Raw genomic sequence first — 17,734 nt, forward strand, 5'->3', positions numbered from 1 at the left:
CCACATTATTTTTCATTTATAAATTCAAATCCTATGGAATGTAGTAAAGAGACAGTGTTCTGTTGGTCCACCAGCAACACACCTTTTAAATTTTCTTTTAAACTTTATTCTGTTCTTGCCCTGACTACCCCATCCCTCCACCTGGAAAGTACCTGTGAGACAGCATGGTTGAGTTGACATGTCAGCCCTTTTTCCCTATTGGAAGAGTGATGTAAAATCAACATGTGATGTGTGCTACAATCAGAAGGAGAGAAGGAAAGACCAGGGCATAAACTGCCTTTACAGATAGGAAAGAATACCCCACGGTCATGTGACATAATCCTGGAGTTAATGACCCATCAAGTACAAGTCCCTGTAGCAGTTGCACTTTAGTCTGACAAATAGCATTGTATGAAAACCTCTGAATGTCTTCTTGGATAAGTCGAGTCAGAATATAGTTTGTCCTGCCTGGATTTATTTGTTTGAGTGCCTTTTAAAGGCTTTTTCACAGCAGGGTTGGATGGAGCTCTGAGCAACATGGTCTGGTGGAAAGTGTCCCTGTCCATGGCAGAGAGGTTGGAATGAGATGACCTTTAAGGTCCCTTCAAACCCAAACCATTCTGTGATTCTGTGATTAAAATATACATCATTGGCTTAAAGACATATGTACGGTATTTTTGGGATACTCTGAAATTTTAGAAATACAAGAAAAGGCTATAAGAAATACAAAAAGGGTACAAGAACCCTTACAGTATTAAGGCTGATTATAATACATCAAAGCATTGGTCTGGATTTATAATTCCCTGGATGTTTATATCTTACCTATAATACAGTTTAGTTCATTTAAGGTAGTTACTGTTTTTTAAAGTGTATGGGGGAAGGCTTGGGATTTTTTTTTTTTTAATTTACCTACTGCTAAAAATTATACCAAGATAAAATAATAATCAAGTCAGGCTCTTTGTAATAAAACACAGAAATGCTGAAGTCAGTCCTGTACCTTTCCATGACACATCCACCTTATGGAACAGCTCAACATTTAACTGTGGTTAAAACTGCTTCAGTCAGGGCTCACATTTAAGTGTTTGAATGTTTGTTTTTCCCAGTCATGAAAAAAAACTCAAATGGTTTCTTGTTTAAAGCGAGGGGATTTTTGTTGAATGGGTGTTTTCCAGATTTCCTCATAAAATCAGCTTCTCTTTGGATCTGAAGGAAAAGCTTATAATCTATTTGCACAGTTCTTCCTGGGGAGAATTTTGAGTGAGTATAGGTAAAAAAAAGGTTACTTTTCTTCTGTAATGGAGAGTTAACATCAGATTTGGCCTGTATCAATTTTTTACCTGAGACAACTGTCAGTGTTTCCAATGTACATACTTTCTACTCGATCTAGCTCTTCTGTCCTCATGCACTTTCCAGTGTTGCAGGCATTTTCAAGCTGAACTCAAGGCTCTCTCTCTAAGACCCCCCCACTTGGCTTTACAGAGCCTAAAGAATCTTTGAATACAAGAAAAAACTCAACCTAAGGCATCTTAGCCTTGCAGCACATCTTGGTACATTATGTGTGTCTGCACTGACACGGGCCCAGTTTGACTGAGATGTTTGCAATGTTTCTACAATAGCAGTGCGCTATAAATAAATAAAATCCATTTTGCCAAATTGCCTAATGGAACACATTTTTCTGTGGGGTGGTGGGGTTTTGTAAGAATTCTTCATTTGTTGTTCAGGCCTTCAGAAATTATGATGCTGGCTTCTGAAGTCATGACATCTGGCACATGAACTACATTTGGCACATAATTATCTTTGTGGTCATGTTCGTTTGCTTTCCGGTTTGGAGATTTGGGGTTTTTTATGTGCCAGCTTCTGGTTGTATCTGAAAGCATGGAGATTTCTAATATTATCCTCAATTTAGAGCTGAATCAGGGCTTTTTAATACTGTAGAAAAAATATTTTTGTCCCCTAAACAGTAAGGGAGATGCTGTCCTGGACACTGATCCTTCTTGGCAGCTGAAGAGTGCACAGGGGAGAGGCAGAGAGGAGGTGTTTTGGCAGCCTCTCCTGGTTATTCTGCTGGCTCCTCCCTTCTCCAGTGCAGTCAGCATAGACCAGGGCAGGTGGCATCAGTAACCAGTACTTGGCTTGCTTTGTATTGTATTTTTTATCCTTGTTTTTCAGCCCAGACTTGAAGGAACTAATTTCCTTAACAGCTGAGATAAAATCAGGTTGTTGGTAAGGCAGAAAGGCTGCTTACTCACTATTGCAACACAGCCTTCCCTTCTAATTCCTGTCCCTTGTTTTAAACTCTAATGGGAGGTTTGCATCCTAGATACCTTTATAGTACTAGGACAATAGGATTCTGCTTTGCATTATGGAACTGCTGTACCAGCTTCCATTTTTGCAATACATGCATAGTGTTGTATAAGGATCCAACAGAAAAGTATAAAATGCCACTCTGCAACTATTCCCAAGTTTTACATTGTTTAAAGTTGTGTTGGGAAAGTAGAGCTGAGGCATTTCTTTGTATTCGAGAGTAGCTGGACAAGCAGAGGGCAGAAGCCAAATCTGTCTTTCCAGGCTATGTAACCCTGGGTGTGGTTAAAAGATGAATTAACCACTTTTAAATCCCTGGTGGTGCCAAAAAAGGATATCGTTCCAGCCTTGTGTTGCTGGAGTTGGAACCTTATCCTGCTGAATACTTTTTTAGGAGGGTTCATTCTTATGTGGCTCCTGTTGTGGCCATGGACCAGGAGTGCCCAGAGAGACATAGGCAGCAGGAAAGAACACGTGGACAGGAGCAAATGGGAACTGCTGCCCCTTTGGGTGGCAGCTTCATCTGAAACTAAACCAGTTATGCCTTCCAGCAAAACCCTCAGTGGCTGGATTTTCATAGTTAAAGGCAAAGAACAGAAAAAAGGGTGATAAAACAGGGATTTTTGTGTGTGCCAGAGATAGTTCTCTATTTAGAAAACATTTTGGTCTGGTTTTGTTTTCCTGTACTATTAAAAGCTGCCATGCAGGCCTCCAAGGCACATTTTAGCCTATGCAAGGGTGAGAATATAAAGGTTCAGTGACCATAAATCTGTGCAGATGTGCTGATCATGATGCCCTCCAAGCCTTTAGCACCAGTCCAGTAAGAGATGGAGGGGAGTTGACAGAGGGAGGTGGGGGTTTTGTCGCCTTTGATGGCATTACAAAAAACCACAATAGTTCTCTGTGTTGTAATGTACTTGGCATTGGTTTCTGTGTAGTTCTAATCTGAGAGCAAAAATAGTCCAGATTCCTGCTTGTTTTGGCTGACTCGGCAGATTAAAATCTCTTTTGTCTTTTTCATGGGACTTTCCTAAAGGAAGTAACACAATCTGTGCAGACAAAACATTCTTTACAAGGTGTAAAACAAGCAAGGAAGTTTTGTTTGAAGTGGCCGCAGTCTCTGAGTCATAGCAGGGCTGGGTTTGGGGATCCCCCTGGCACTCTGGAAGTGATGTGTGGCTGTTGCCTCATCAATTCCTGTAGTTCTAGGCTCTATAAACCAGCCATTTAGGGAACTTTTAGAAAAGGTATGTTTTTCAAAGTGTTACATCGATTTTCTCATTACGCTGGCAAAGTTTCCCTCATTTTGCCAATGGAAGTACACAAGAAACACCAAATAATTCTAAGACTGTTCACATTCACACCTGCAGGAATACTGCTTGTTTCTACCAGCCAGGAAGGGACAAATGCAGTTTACTCAGCCTTTAACTTGCTCTCTTTCCCCGGATCTTTTGTTTGCAAATCGCCTGCTTTGTGCATTGCAGTGACACTCAGAATAGAGATGTTACCCCTTGGTAGAATCAGGAGAAGGATCTCATTCCTGATTCTAGCCAAAGCTCAGATGATTTAATCGAGGCAATATTTCTTTTCAAAGCATTGGTCCTAACGGGGCTTTGGCTCTGGTTCTTGAGCAGTGCTGTAATCTGCTTGGAAGTCAAATATCTCAGCTATGAGGTATTTATGTGTGGCTGTCAAACATGCTATAAACTTCGAGCTCTTACAACTAATTTGAATTGTACCAATGCTCTCTGTGCAAAAATAGCTGCTTTGGGCCCTTGATATAAAAAAATACTAATAAATCCTTTTAAAAGCCTGTTTCCATCAAAGTGTGATACTCTCCAATGTTGCTGTTTCTGGTTTCTTCAGTATGCATCAAAACCAATGGCTTTTGTTTGTTTGTTTTGGGATTTTTTTCAGTTGTACTGTACAGGTTCCCATGACATTATGCTTCTTTATTATTTTCTTTGTAGGTAACAGAGACTTTGCTCCCAATGATCCGCTGGAATTTAAGTCTCATCAGTGGTTTGGAGCCTCTGTGAGATCCCAAGATGATAAAATTCTGGTAGGTCTTTGATGCCCTTCAGATACATCAGTATCAGATACTGAGATATTGCAGTGGAAGAAAATTCGAAGAGATCCAGATAACTTAGAATTTAAACAAAATCCTACGAATCAGCATGAATTGTCTTTTCTTGAGAATTTCTTAGCTAGGCTTTGCTAAACACTTTACAAACAAAGGTAGGAGCATTTTTTCTAGTTTTAAGGAAAGTAATAAAATCAGTTTGATGAAGTTAGAATGTGTTATGAATTCTTGATAAACACTTCATAGCTGTTGCTTTAAGAAAATATTATTTCTAGAAATCTTGATATAAACTAGCTTTTTTATAAAATACAAACTGATGGTAATTCTCCCCCACTGCTGATAGTATAAATCTCTTCTAATAACACAAGATACATCTGCTAGGTTTTTTTGTTGCTTTTCCATAGAAAATTGGAATTTCGTTGTATTTGTTATTTGATGCCCACCAGCATTCTGAAGAGGAGTTTGTTTCCTCACTGCTGTGTGTTCTCCCCTAGGCCTGTGCCCCACTGTACCACTGGAGAACTGAAACAAAACAAGAGAGAGAGCCTGTAGGAACTTGTTACCTGCTTGCTGGGTCAAAATTTGTGGAGTATGCTCCCTGCAGGTCAAGTAAGTATAAGGCTCTTATGCTGCTTTTCTCTTTGGAATTCCTCTTGTGTCACATTTTGTGTACATTTTGGAGGTTTTACAGCTATTTCTCCCTTCCATGTATAGCAATTACAACAAAACTTAAAAACAGGACCCAGACATCTGAATTCTCCTCCAGCTGAGGTTCATGATGCAGGCCTTGTTTTCTCTGCATTAAGCCAGAGGAAAATCTTAGGTCCAGGTATCATTGGAGTTGAGGACTTCTGTTCTTCAAAGGACCAATTCTAGTAGTAATCACTCAAGCAAAATTATGTAGCAAGTGCTTTTTCAAAGACCAACTCTAGAATTTTTATGAATCTCAAGTGTTTTATCATTATTCAAGCACATTAAGGTGCAAGCTGATTTTATAAGACAAGGTTTTGCAAAAATATGTTCTGATGTCCCTGTTTGCATACATGTGTAGTGATGCATTGTTTAAATCATATTAACTGTGGAACATTTGTAGTCTTATTTTCCAAAAGCTTTTCATTTATTTTCTCTAGTTGGGCTGATAGATTATTCAGAGGTTTATAACCTCAAACTTGAATGTTGAAGTTAGGATTGACTTTTTATTTGCTGAAAATCGTTTGTTAACAGCAGGAATAAAATCCAGCCTGGTCCAGCATAACAAGAAGTTAAATAAGTAAATATTAAACTAAATCATGCTAGTTAGGCAGCCACACTTTCAGCTAAGGAGCTCCCAGCATTTCTACTCTGAAGCTGTATAATCCTAAAATTGATTCAGTCATAACAATTCTTGCTGGGATGAGTTAAAGTATGGAGGTATTTTTTCAGCCAAGTATGCTCTTTTTATTTTGAGCCAATTCAGTTTTCTTTCCCATACCAAAAGAAAAGCTTATGCCCTATTTTTCCAGACATCTTATTTCCTGAACAGAAATTGCAAATATATTTTCCCCAAGAGTTTTGAAGATTAAATAGAAAGGAATATAGGATTGCTGTTTGCTTTGACTGTGCTAGGCTAGAACATGTGCTGATGTTATATGTCTATTAGGCCAGCCTAAAGTTGTTACAGCATTTGGTTGGGAGTTGTTCATAAAGAGAAAACAATGATTAAGGAGAAAAGTGTTCCATGGCTCAAGTTTAGGAGTGGAAGTTTACATAGGATAGTCACTGAAAAGTATCTGAAAAGGATACATTGAAAAGTATCCGCAGAATCAGCTGATTGAGTCCTGATAATACTTAGTTTATTTATTTTTCTCCTCTCTCTTTTCTGTCCTTTTTTCCTTTGGTAGCAACTATTGATGCAGACGGACAGGGATTTTGTCAAGGTGGATTTAGCATTGACTTTACAAAGGTATGTGATTTTTTGTCATTTCTGTGGGTCAGCAGACAGCTGCAAGTTGGCAAGCACTCCTGATACAGAGCACTTAGAAGCACAGCTATTATGAAAGCAAATGTTACTGTTCCTGGCTGGGAGCCAACCCACAACCAAACAAAATTTATAAATAAACCAAAAAATAACTTGAAACCACTCAAAGAGCTTTTATAAACCTGTTTCTCCCTACATCTTCACAGCAGAACACTTTCACCTCTTGTAGGAGCCATGTCCTGAACAAGAAACCTGCTTTCCCAGCTTCCTGCCATGCCCCTCTGCTGCAGCTGGTCCTCAAGTGAATTCAGCTGTAATAATCAGGATTTTTGAGACATGGGATTGGTGCATAGCTAGTGTTACTTCTTGAGGAATAACAACTCAGGGAACTGGTAAACAATGTGCTGGTGAATCATGTTTGATTTTCTCCTCAGCTAGCAGAAGTACTGGGGTTTTTTACTGACTTTTGTTTCTTCTACTTTTCTGTTCTCCCTGCCTGTTCTAGTTTCTTGGGGTTTTTTTCAAATTCACAATTACTTTTGAAATCCAAGCACAGTAAAACTCTGCACAGATCTGAGAACGTACTAGGGTGTTGTACATTGTACAGTGAAATTGTTGAGCAGACTCAGGATGTGTTAAGACCACGCAAGCCCTGTTTGTGATGTGGCTCCTTTTTTGGGTTCTCACATCTCAGGATGAGGTCATGTCCTGTCACTCATTGCCCAAGGCTGCTCTTGGTTTTCCTCCAGAGGAAACTGCCAAATGCAGGATAGGACTGTGAGCATTTGGGTTATTTTGCACACACCCTCAGGGTCACTGAGCAGATTCCAGGCCCAGTTAAAACCAACTTTGGGCTCTAATCCAAAACCTTAGAGTGGGCAAGCCAGAGTGTATCTCCAAATGCCTGACCTAGATTTTTCTGAGTGGTGAGTATAGGAGTTTTTAGGATTAAAACCTGAACAAGTGGCTTAATTATGCAGCAAAGCCTATGGCCTAATTCAATACTTACAGAGCAAATTCCCAACCCTGGGACAGCTAATGTGGTTAAAATCTCATAAAATGGCTTGTGAATTGCAATTGTGCCAAGAAATATGGAGTGAGGGATTACATCACAGTTATTCTGAATTAAGCTTTTATAACGATAAGTTACAGAAAATGGCAGAGGCAGAAGATGATACTATTTTGTGTACTGACCTAAAAACCTGATGTAGCACTCTCCAAGTTTTCTGCTAATTGTATTCCTGTTGCCATACATTTATGGGGGAAGAAGGGTCTGTTACAATGAAAACAGAATTCTGCCTAGAATTCTAAATGGGTGAAATAGTCACTGAAGATTTTTGGTAAGCATTTTACAAGATGCATTCTTATTAATCACTCCTTCAAAAAGGAAAATGTGTGGTGGTCAGCAGTTACAGTGATGTATATGCATGGAATTTCTTCCCACAAACAGAGAATGTGTTGTCTGGCTTTAGATGTGCTTCATGTGTTTTTAATCTTTCTTCCTGTCTTCCTTTTTTTATTCCCTCCCAAGGGAGACAGGGTGCTGCTTGGAGGACCTGGGAGTTTTTACTGGCAAGGTGAGACATGTTATTTAAGTCACAAAGAAGTTGACCTTTATGATTTTTCTCTTTATCCTCTTAGTCAATTTGATGCATATTCTTCCAGCTGCTGCTAGTCTTTGTCAATAAGAAAACTGACAGAAATGTTCATTTGTCCTTAACAACCACTGATAAAGATTGTAGTAATAATGGTACAGATGTCCTTTGTGTTTTAAATAATTTCATGATCATTATAAAGGCATTTTCCCTGAAGCATGGGATTTGTTTTCATCGGCAGGATAAGTTTCCTTTAGCATATTTTGTTTTGCTATCCATATGTTTTAAAATTTGACACACATGTAAAGTGTGAATTTTCAGTGAGAAATATCCTCTCTGAAGAGAATTTAGTTGTTTTCCTCTGACGACAAAGATGTTTTGCATTTGTATTATTTGATTTGTGCTGTGGGGCACATTTTACCTCCACCTGGCATTACCTGTATGCTTTGCTCGTGTGGGATTCAGTTGGTGTTTGCAGGATTATTCAGCCTTTAGCTGCAGCTCTGTTCAAAGGAGGGTGCTGCTGTAATCAGGACACAGCTGCCAAACTCTGCTGCCTGTTTTTTAATGAAACTTCTAACATTTATTAATAGATTTTTCTGTATCATGCCAGACTACATTGTAGGTGCAGCAGCACAGGAGGCCTGTTCCAGTCCTATTTTAAATTATGAACAAAATTGAATGAGTGAAGCCAAACAGAGATACAATATCATATGAATTAGATTGTTGTATTCATTTCATTGCTTTTTGGCAAAAGTGACGCTTCATCTGCCAAAGCAACTTTATCCTCTTCTACTACTACCAAAAAAGCCCACTTGGCTCTGAACAGAAGACTTCTGAAAATGAGATTTTTCATCCTAAACTATTACTCCACATCCTGATATACTGGAGGAGGAGTTCTCCCATCACTTCATACACGGATGAATATGTGTATGTGAAGTGAGTGCCATTCTGAATGGGTTTTTTGGTGATTCAACTTTTCATTTAAACTCAAAGAAAAAAGAATGTAATGGAGTCACCACCTAGTGGCTGATGAAGTGAAAATGGAGAACACCACGCTATCTCAGCGCTGCTTTTCAAGTCGTGCCTTATTGCAGGATTGGCCTCCGTTTTCAGTGAGAACCCTGTGTGTGTGCCTGTGATTCAGTATGTGCACACGTTTTTGCTGCAGTAGGATCCATATTTTCACTTGTGTCCTTCCTGGCACTGCTGCAGTTGGCCCTTTTCCAGTGGGTGTTGTGGAAGATCTGCTTTCGAGGGCAGCATTGTGTAAAAGAGTCACTTCAGTGAGTGAGTTTCACAAATTCTACTGGTGCTTTTAAGCTGTTTTCTCTCTCTTTAGGCCAGCTCATTTCTGATCGAGTGACAGAGATTGTGGAAAAGTACAACTCCAAAGTCTACAGCACGAAGTACGATGACCAGTTAGCAACCAGACCTGCCAGTGCTGCTTTTGATGACAGCTACTTGGGTATGTGGTGGGAAATGAGAACCTCTGCCTGGAACACTCCCTGGCACTATTGATGCTTACATCTAAATCACACAACTAATAAGTCAACATCTAACAGACAACAAGTTCCTGAAAATGCGGTCATTTATATATGATGGAATTGTAGCCACTTTGTCATAGGCTTGACTCAAAAAGCACCTGATGACAAAATAAATGGAAATATTTTCATGATTTTCTGTGCTCTGTGGTGCAGGCTGAATATGGGAATGGCAAAAGTATGATTTTTATATGAGAGGTTAGTCACACAGGTGGTTGTTTGTTATTTAAAAGCAGCTGTTTCAAAATAGCCTACCAAAACAAAAGAAAAATGTTAAAGAATTATGTTTCTGAAGAAAAACAATGAGGAGTGGGAAATCATCATCTTGCTTCATGTATGTCTAACCAGGCTCAGGAAAAAATTCAAGGATATACCAGGACAATTCCCAGGATGATAATTTTAAAATCTTCATCTTCTGATCTCAAATTCCTGGATACTGATGAATTACAGCCACTCACGCAGCTCTTTATAGTCCAAGCTGCTTCAAGGCAATATTTATACCAGTGCATTTTAAGATGAAGAGAGGAGAACTGTGCACAGAGACACCTGTGGAATGTGTAAAGAGAGATGGAAGGTTTAATAAAGTTTTTAAAGGTTCATCTTGTCTCTGCAGGTTATTCAGTGGCTGTTGGAGACTTCAATGGGGATGGCATCGAAGGTGAGCCCCTTGCTTCAGTAAGAACATCCTGTTAATAGGCTGGGCAGATCTTTCAAATCAGTGGTACAGTGCACAGGGAAATGCATCCAGTGTTAGGAATGAGCTGCTCTGTTCAGCAAAGTCACTGTGCTTTGGGACCTGACTGTTATCTGGGTCTTGCTTTATGTTTCAGACTTTGTATCAGGAGTCCCTCGTGCAGCAAGAACTCTGGGCATGGTAAAAAAATTTGAAACATTAAACTTTACAATAAATAAAAAAGGTGACTATTGCTAGTATGCTGTAATGTGTATTTCTTCATGTGCAGGTGTCCATTTACAATGGGAAAAACATGTCTTCCATGTACAACTTCACTGGAGAGCAGGTGTGTGGCTTGGCTGAGTGTGGTGGGTGACCAGGAAGCCTCTCCTATGTTGCAACAGTGTTTAGGGGACTGGATAATAGCCTGTGTATTACTGGCTTGATTGCCAAAGCAAAATTTTATCAAGTCTGAAGGAATTCTAATCTTATTTACATAAAGGAAGTGCTGCCTGTTTTGAGAGGTGGGAAAGAAACTGGATCATAAATGGGGAAACGGGAAAAGTAACAGATGGGTTTACTTTCTAACAGAGCATGAAAGAGAAACTAAAATAAAGGAACAAAAAAATTGTGGCATATATTATCATCTCCCTGATGTATTTTGTGTACAGATTTGTGTAAACTTTTTAAGGTTTGTATCACTACAACTCACAGGTTTGGTTTGAATTTTGTTTTCCAGATGGCTGCCTATTTTGGGTATTCGGTGGCTGCCACAGATATCGACGGGGACGAGTAAGTGTCCTCTTCTCACCAATGCCACCCAACTTGTTTTTGGAAAGAAAAAAATAGCTTTTATTAAAAAGCCTTTCCCACTAGATTTCTAGATTTCTTCTTGTTTAACACATCTGCACAGCTCTTTAGCTAATACTCCATGTTTGTTTTAACATTTGGAGGTTTGGTTTTTTATTTGTCTACATAAATGAGTGTGTATATGCACATGCCTAAAGTCGATTAAATTTTTGTCTATTTGGGCTTACTTTGTCAATAAATATTTGCCTTCAGTTGAAGTTAGAGATAGTTCACTTTCATCTGAGCGTTGACTTCAGTGCTGAGTTAACGGGTGCTGAAGAGACTGAATTTTCATGCTGCTGCTGAAGAGCTCTGTCCTTTTTTGGTGCAGTTACACAGATCTGTTTATTGGAGCCCCTCTTTTCATGGACCGAAGTTCAGATGGGAAGCTTCAGGAGGTCGGCCAAGTGACCATCTGCCTCCAGCAAGCCTCGGGAGGGTTCCAGATGGCAAAGCTCAACGGCTTCGAGATCTTCGCGAGATTCGGCAGCTCCATCGCACCCCTGGGGGACCTGGATCAGGATGGCTTCAATGGTAGGATATGGATTCTTGGTCAGGATCTCCTGGTTGTAGAGGGAGCCCAGGCAGCACAGAGAGTGTGGATTCTGCACACAAACCCTTGGCACTGTCGCCGTGAGCGAGCGCGGGACGCTGAGGTCTAGACTCCTTTCGATGCTTGTATGCTACTCCCAGGAATGCTAACAGGAGTTCCATGGATGCATCGAGCAGAGACTATACCCTTGAAACAACAGCATGGACTGCTTTAGCTCCTACACTCACCACTTCATTGCTTTCTGAGTCATGACCACAATAGAAACTTCAGTAAATTACCTGACTCTCCATTGTCACCTGTTAGGACATCTTCAACATCATTTTCCTCTTTCCGTTGTTTAAAGACCATTTTTCTCTCTAGAAACACAATGATGACAGAAAAGAAGGTTTTATTTCAGACTGCTGGTAAAAAATGTTCATATAAAAAAAGGTTTTGATTTTGGTGGAAATACTGCATAGCAGCCATGGCCAGATGTACAAAGAGCTGTCTTGAGTGAGTAACTGGAAGAGAAGTTTGAGTCTGACACAACTGGAGCTGAGGACTCTCAAACCCCTTGCCCAAGCTTCTTGTTACTTTCTGATAGGAATGAAATCAATGAAGCAGACAAGAATCATGTAGTGTTGGGATGGAGAATTCCAGGAATTCTAGGGAGAACACTTTTTAATGCCCATTAAACTCCAGTGTTTCCTAAAGTGGGAATTTTCCACCAAAAAATCTTCATTTTTTACATTCTTTTTGCAAACTAAGTATTTTCTGTAAGATCAAAAATTACACTAGATGGTTACTTCAAATTCCCAAGTAGCTCTAATTTATTTTTTATGAAGTCATAATTCATAGTGTAGTTAAAATTGGAAGGGACCTTTTTAGTTGCTAAAACTAGGATGTAGATTTAGTGTGAAGTCTGGATGTAGAATCAGTGTGAAGATGCAATATCATTGCAATTATTTACAGAAGACATTGGAAAGCTGATAGCCCAAATTCCAGTCATTTGATAACATTATCCCAAACGTTTTTTTGATTCCACCATACTTAAAATTTGAAATTTTAGTTGCTTTGCTGTTACTTAGTCTGTTTGTTTGGGGTTTTATTGCTCTGCCTCATTTTTGGGAGTGTTAATTAAAATGCCTTCTGTCACAGTATGGTACAAGAAACGAATTTTTACTGTCTTCATGAAGTTTGTAAATACGAGTCAAAACCAAAAATCTGTAAACTTATGAGTCCTTATTCTTTTTACCAAACTTTCCCAAATTTCAGAAAAGAGGAAGGAGAAACGTACTTATTCCAAGCAGTGTTTCATGCTTGTTCCTTGAACTGTCTCTGGAAATGTTGAAATGAGATCATATGTACACTTCTAAAGCTGTCCTTACAGATAGTCTAATTAGCATTTTGTGTCTTATTGTTTATTAATTCATTAAGAGTACTTTTAAATTTAAGAGATAGAATAACTGCACTAAATGGAGGTTCTCCATAAGGCATGCTGCCAAGCCATGACTGGGATAGACTGGATTTTAATATTTACCATTGGTTTAGGATGATTTAAATTTTCCAGAATTATTAACATCCCACCCTTTGGAGGAACATGAGCATATTAAATGAAATGGGAAGAGAGTCAGACTTAGTTTTTGGTTTGGCACCCACAGTGACTAACTCTGCTTGTTTTAATAAAAAGCTCAAAAGCACTCCAAATCCATATGATTTTACTGCAAGTCAGTCCCTAAAGTGCAGAAGTGTTTGTACCACTATTTCTCTCCTTCTTCTCCTCATAAAAGCCTGTAACATGTTCTTGTTAAACATTTATACTTTCTGGAACAAACAGCATCCCATAATAACAGAAAGAACAAATAAAAGGAGCAATAAAAAAACAAATGTTGCTGAGCATTTTAAAGGCAGGTTGCACTTCCTCCCCACTGGCACACATTGAAGCTGTAATATCAGAAATTATTGATTTATGTAAGCAGAAATATGTTCTAGTTTGTGTCTGCAGGTGTTGATGATTCTTCTTTTGGTTTTCAGATATTGCAGTTGCTGCACCATATGGTGGAGAGGACAAGAGAGGACTTGTGTATATCTACAATGGAGGAGCCAGTGGTTTGAATACCATTCCATCCCAGATCCTGGAAGGGCAGTGGGCTGCTCGCACTATGCCCCCCAGCTTTGGGTACTCGCTGAAAGGAGCCACAGATGTGGACAAAAATGGATATCCAGGTCCTCTGCTCCAAATGGCACTTTACAATAACTCAGTAGCAGTCCCACCTCTGAGAAACAGCTGTTTCTCATAAAGCAAGTTGTAATGTGTAATGTGTCTCCTCTCTTTCTAGACTTGATTGTTGGAGCCTTTGGTGTTGACACAGCTGTTCTGTACAGGTAAGGGTCCCTCTGTCCTTGTACCTGAGTGAAAGCTCAGTGGAGTTCTGCAGCTACAGAAGAAAGCAGGACCAGGGAAGTCTGAAAATCTGCCACTCCACCATCCAAACCTCTGGAGGTGAAAAAATTGCTTTCTTTACTGAGCAAACCTATCTGCTGGCTAAAATTCATCTTTCTCAAAAATATGTAGTCAGGAGAAAACATAAGCAAGCTGTCTTCAAGACTTTCTGAGCGACATTTTTCTAGATTCTGACACAGCAGCTGCAATCCAAATATTCTCATCCCAGCTTGCTCATTTTGGGAGAATACATTGGTCTGTGCTATAAGTAGATAGGACTTCCTCTTTACACAGTTGTCCATGTTGTGGCTGATGGAAATGAAAGGGCACAGAAAAGCTTAATCTAGTCACTAGTTATTTGTTTTTCCTGTGGTTTCACTAAATATTGTATGTCTGTGTATATTGCACAGTTCGAAGTATATTGCACATTGTCAAACATGGTGGTGAGTGCTCTTCAAGAGGATGTTTTCTTTGCAGGGCTAGACCAGTTATTAGAGTAAATGCTGCCCTGGAAGTTAATCCAACCATTCTAAACCCAGAAAACAAAGCCTGTTCACTAGGAGATGTAAAGGTTTCTTGGTAAGCAGAGTGTCTATGTTTTCCTTTGAGGGGAGGGATTTCTTGGGTTTTAATTTTGTAAGCTTCCAATTTTGAAAGGTCTCAGGAACTCTAGTCAGCTAATTAGAAAAAAGAGACGAGCACAGATTTTTCTGAAAGAGCAGACAGTACAAAATAAGAACTCTCTGACAGAAGTTGGAGGACCAGCACCGTCTTTAGTAGATGCCAGACTCCCAAAACCTGCAGAGACTGCCAGTTGTCTCTGCTGAGCAGAGTAAGGTCTTCCCAAGATGTCAGCACATCACAGAGTATTTGCAGTGTTTTTACCCACTTGTGTACACACTTGGGCAGTGATTTGCTCTGTAAACTGATCTGGCTTCTAGTTCCCAGGCTATTATCCAAACCCACTTCCCCTTCCTACTGCTAACTTTCTTTTCAGGGTCACTATGATAGCTTTAAAAGTAAGACCCATTTGATTACAGAAAGAAATATTCCAGTCCACAGGTGATTGTTCCTAGATGAATCAGGACTCCAAAGCTTTGCATTGCCTGCAATTCTGTCTACTTATCAGTAGATAATAATTTCTCTTCCATCAGTAGAAAACAGCTTTTGGGAATGAGCTAGTGTCACAAAAAGAGGATACAGCTGAACAGAAATAAATAGTGAGGAATTTTAGAAGAAAATGAGAAAAAAAGTGTGTGACATTTATTTTTTTTTCCCTCTCAAACAGCTTCAAAGTCAAGTTCTGCTTAAAAGCGGATGGCAAAGGAAAGCTCCCAAACACACTCAGTAAGTTCTGCTCATTTCAAAATGGGAAGTCTTGTTGTATTGTTTGCAGACGCGATCACTGGTCTTTGTTATTTTCATGGCAAACAGCTGGGGGCCCTTTGCAGCACACTGCTGCCACTTAGGTGGCGTGTACATCTATTGGGGCTCTTCAGCAGGTATTTTTGGCTGTAGTAGTGTAGAAGTCACTTGACCATACCTAAGAGTTTAAACATATGTTCAACTATGTGGTTAACTAGTCTTGGAAAGAAAGCCCTTTGTGTTTTACAGAATTTATGGTAACTCTCATTGAGGGGAGTTCTAGATAAGAATCTTCAAGTATATGAATCATTAGGCCTGAGAGATACAGACAAACCACAGAGGACTTGTCACATCCTGCGGAGATCGTGATTTTCTGATTGACATCACTGACTTTTTTCATCAGATTCTTGGGTCAGAATCAGGAAAAGATTGTTTCAAACAAGTTTTAAAGTTGTCTCAAAGAGATTTTGTAGTGTGGGCAAGCAGCCTGCTGCAATCACGTTTTTTCTTGCAAAATCTTTTCCTTATTTACTGTGGCATGTACAGAGGTGGTGTGATCTGGGAAGGCTCACATGAATATCTCATGTATTTTAAGCTTTATTATCTATATCAAATATTTCAAGTAATTAGACGAGCCATAGTATTTAAAATACAAGTATTATGTGCAAGATTGCTTTAAATTTTCTAGGGAAAAACTTCTAACTTTAGTTCTTGCAGTTCTACAGCAATTACAAATTATAAAAGTATCTGTGTTCTTATGTATTTCCAGTGCATAAGGAAAAAGCAGAATACAATTTAGGACAGCAGCAGTGCTTGAGAACTAATGTAGTGACAGATTTTACATAGAAAGAACTGGAAGTTTTAAGAGGAGCAAGTACTAGGTTTTCATTGTAGTTGAAATCAATGCTCAGCTCCATTTCTGAGGGCAATCTGCACTGTGTTTAATGGAATGAAATATCCCTGACCCAACCCCTTTGGCTTGGCCAGATTTCCAGGTGGAGCTGCTGTTGGATAAACTGAAGCAGAAAGGAGCTATCAGGAGAGCTCTCTTTCTCCACAGCAAACAGCCCAGCCACTCTAAGAACATGACAATTACAAAGGGGGGGAAAATGAACTGTGAGGAACTTGATGCCTTCTTGAGGGTAAGTAGCCATTAATGTTTGAGGCAAATAAGTTTTGGTGCATTGTCTATTATAAGTTCATTGTGTTCAATGTTGGAAAAAAACCAAACAAAACAAGAAAAAATACTAGAGAAACTTCATTTTCAGTGGGTAGACCTGAAATTACTAAAAGCATAAGACTGTCCCCAATTACTGCTGCTGTCACAGGATGAATGATGAGTGTTATTTTGGCCAAGGTCCTGGTCCCTAAATGCATTGGAAATTCAGTTCAGAACTTTGTTCTGGACTTCTTGGATAAATCATCTAGGCATCAAATTGGTTATAATTTCCAAGGAATGTGAAAAGTCAATAAGCAGAGGTTGTCCCATCTACTTTGGAGGCTGAAAATTGAAGAAAAATACAGACCTGCAGCTGACCAGCCAAAATAAGCAAATAGCAGAGGAGATGGAGAAAGTTGAAATATTACATTTGCTTTTTCTCAGTCTTTCTGTTTTCATCCCCACAAATGTGAACAGATGCTCACACAATTAAAAAGTTTAAATCAGTAGAAGAAACACTGTGTGTAGCTATGTAAGTTCTGTGCATCTCAGATTTACCTCTACCTCTGAGCACTTATAAATCGAATGTAAACAATGCTTCCTTCCCACAAACAAACAAACAAAAACCCACAAAAAAAAAAACCCACAAAAACCAAATAAAAATGCTAGCAATCATTAAGGATTCACTGAGGGCAGGTAGTACTTTCTTTGACCTGACTTTTGTGAGTGGGTTATATATGGAATTAGACATCTCAGATCTCAGGGTTGGTAAAGATTTAGCACATTTCCATTTTCATAAAGAAAGTAATGACAGTTGACCTATGTGAAATGATCATAAATGAGGTGCAGAACCAGATTAAAACTATAGGTAATCAATAAGTTTCTGCCCACAGAAGACATGTTCTGAAATATGTGAATATAGCTTTGAAGTGCGCTGTGCTGGAGTCAGTAGATTTCATTACTCTCAGAGTTTACACTGAGCAAATCCATGGCTAATGTAAAGCTAAGAGATGGTTTTCAAGTTCTCTGAAAGGCAGGATCAACAGTGGATAAACAGAAAGATTTCAAATGAACAGCATGAAAGTCAGCAACTTCCAAGTGCCAAGAGATAATGTTAGGAAGGAAAAATTGTAAGTCCAAAGATGAGTATCTCTGAGGGATCTTAGAAGCAGACTGAGTTTGGTGTGACAGGAAAGAGCAGAGCTGTGTTGCTGTTAGGCTCCTTGTTACTGGATTTCCATGACTTAATAT

The 17,734-nt window shown here is 39.2% G+C and overlaps 1 protein-coding gene across 1 annotated transcript in view; it reads left to right on the forward strand.

Annotated features, from left to right (window-relative positions):
* Positions 1-17,734, forward strand: part of ITGAV (integrin subunit alpha V) — a 45,560-nt gene that overhangs the window by 11,798 nt on the left and 16,028 nt on the right. The window contains exons 3-17 of the mRNA XM_066322501.1: positions 4,254-4,345; positions 4,861-4,975; positions 6,247-6,308; positions 7,855-7,900; positions 9,261-9,386; positions 10,076-10,120; positions 10,293-10,336; positions 10,425-10,481; positions 10,875-10,927; positions 11,316-11,518; positions 13,551-13,742; positions 13,856-13,901; positions 14,437-14,538; positions 15,248-15,306; positions 16,312-16,466. Of these exons, the coding sequence (XP_066178598.1) occupies positions 4,254-4,345; positions 4,861-4,975; positions 6,247-6,308; positions 7,855-7,900; positions 9,261-9,386; positions 10,076-10,120; positions 10,293-10,336; positions 10,425-10,481; positions 10,875-10,927; positions 11,316-11,518; positions 13,551-13,742; positions 13,856-13,901; positions 14,437-14,538; positions 15,248-15,306; positions 16,312-16,466 (1,397 nt within the window). The remainder of the gene's footprint in view (positions 1-4,253; positions 4,346-4,860; positions 4,976-6,246; positions 6,309-7,854; positions 7,901-9,260; positions 9,387-10,075; positions 10,121-10,292; positions 10,337-10,424; positions 10,482-10,874; positions 10,928-11,315; positions 11,519-13,550; positions 13,743-13,855; positions 13,902-14,436; positions 14,539-15,247; positions 15,307-16,311; positions 16,467-17,734) is intronic.

The sequence above is a fragment of the Sylvia atricapilla genome, chromosome 7, assembly GCF_009819655.1.
Source record: "Sylvia atricapilla isolate bSylAtr1 chromosome 7, bSylAtr1.pri, whole genome shotgun sequence".
NCBI lineage: Eukaryota > Metazoa > Chordata > Aves > Passeriformes > Sylviidae > Sylvia > Sylvia atricapilla.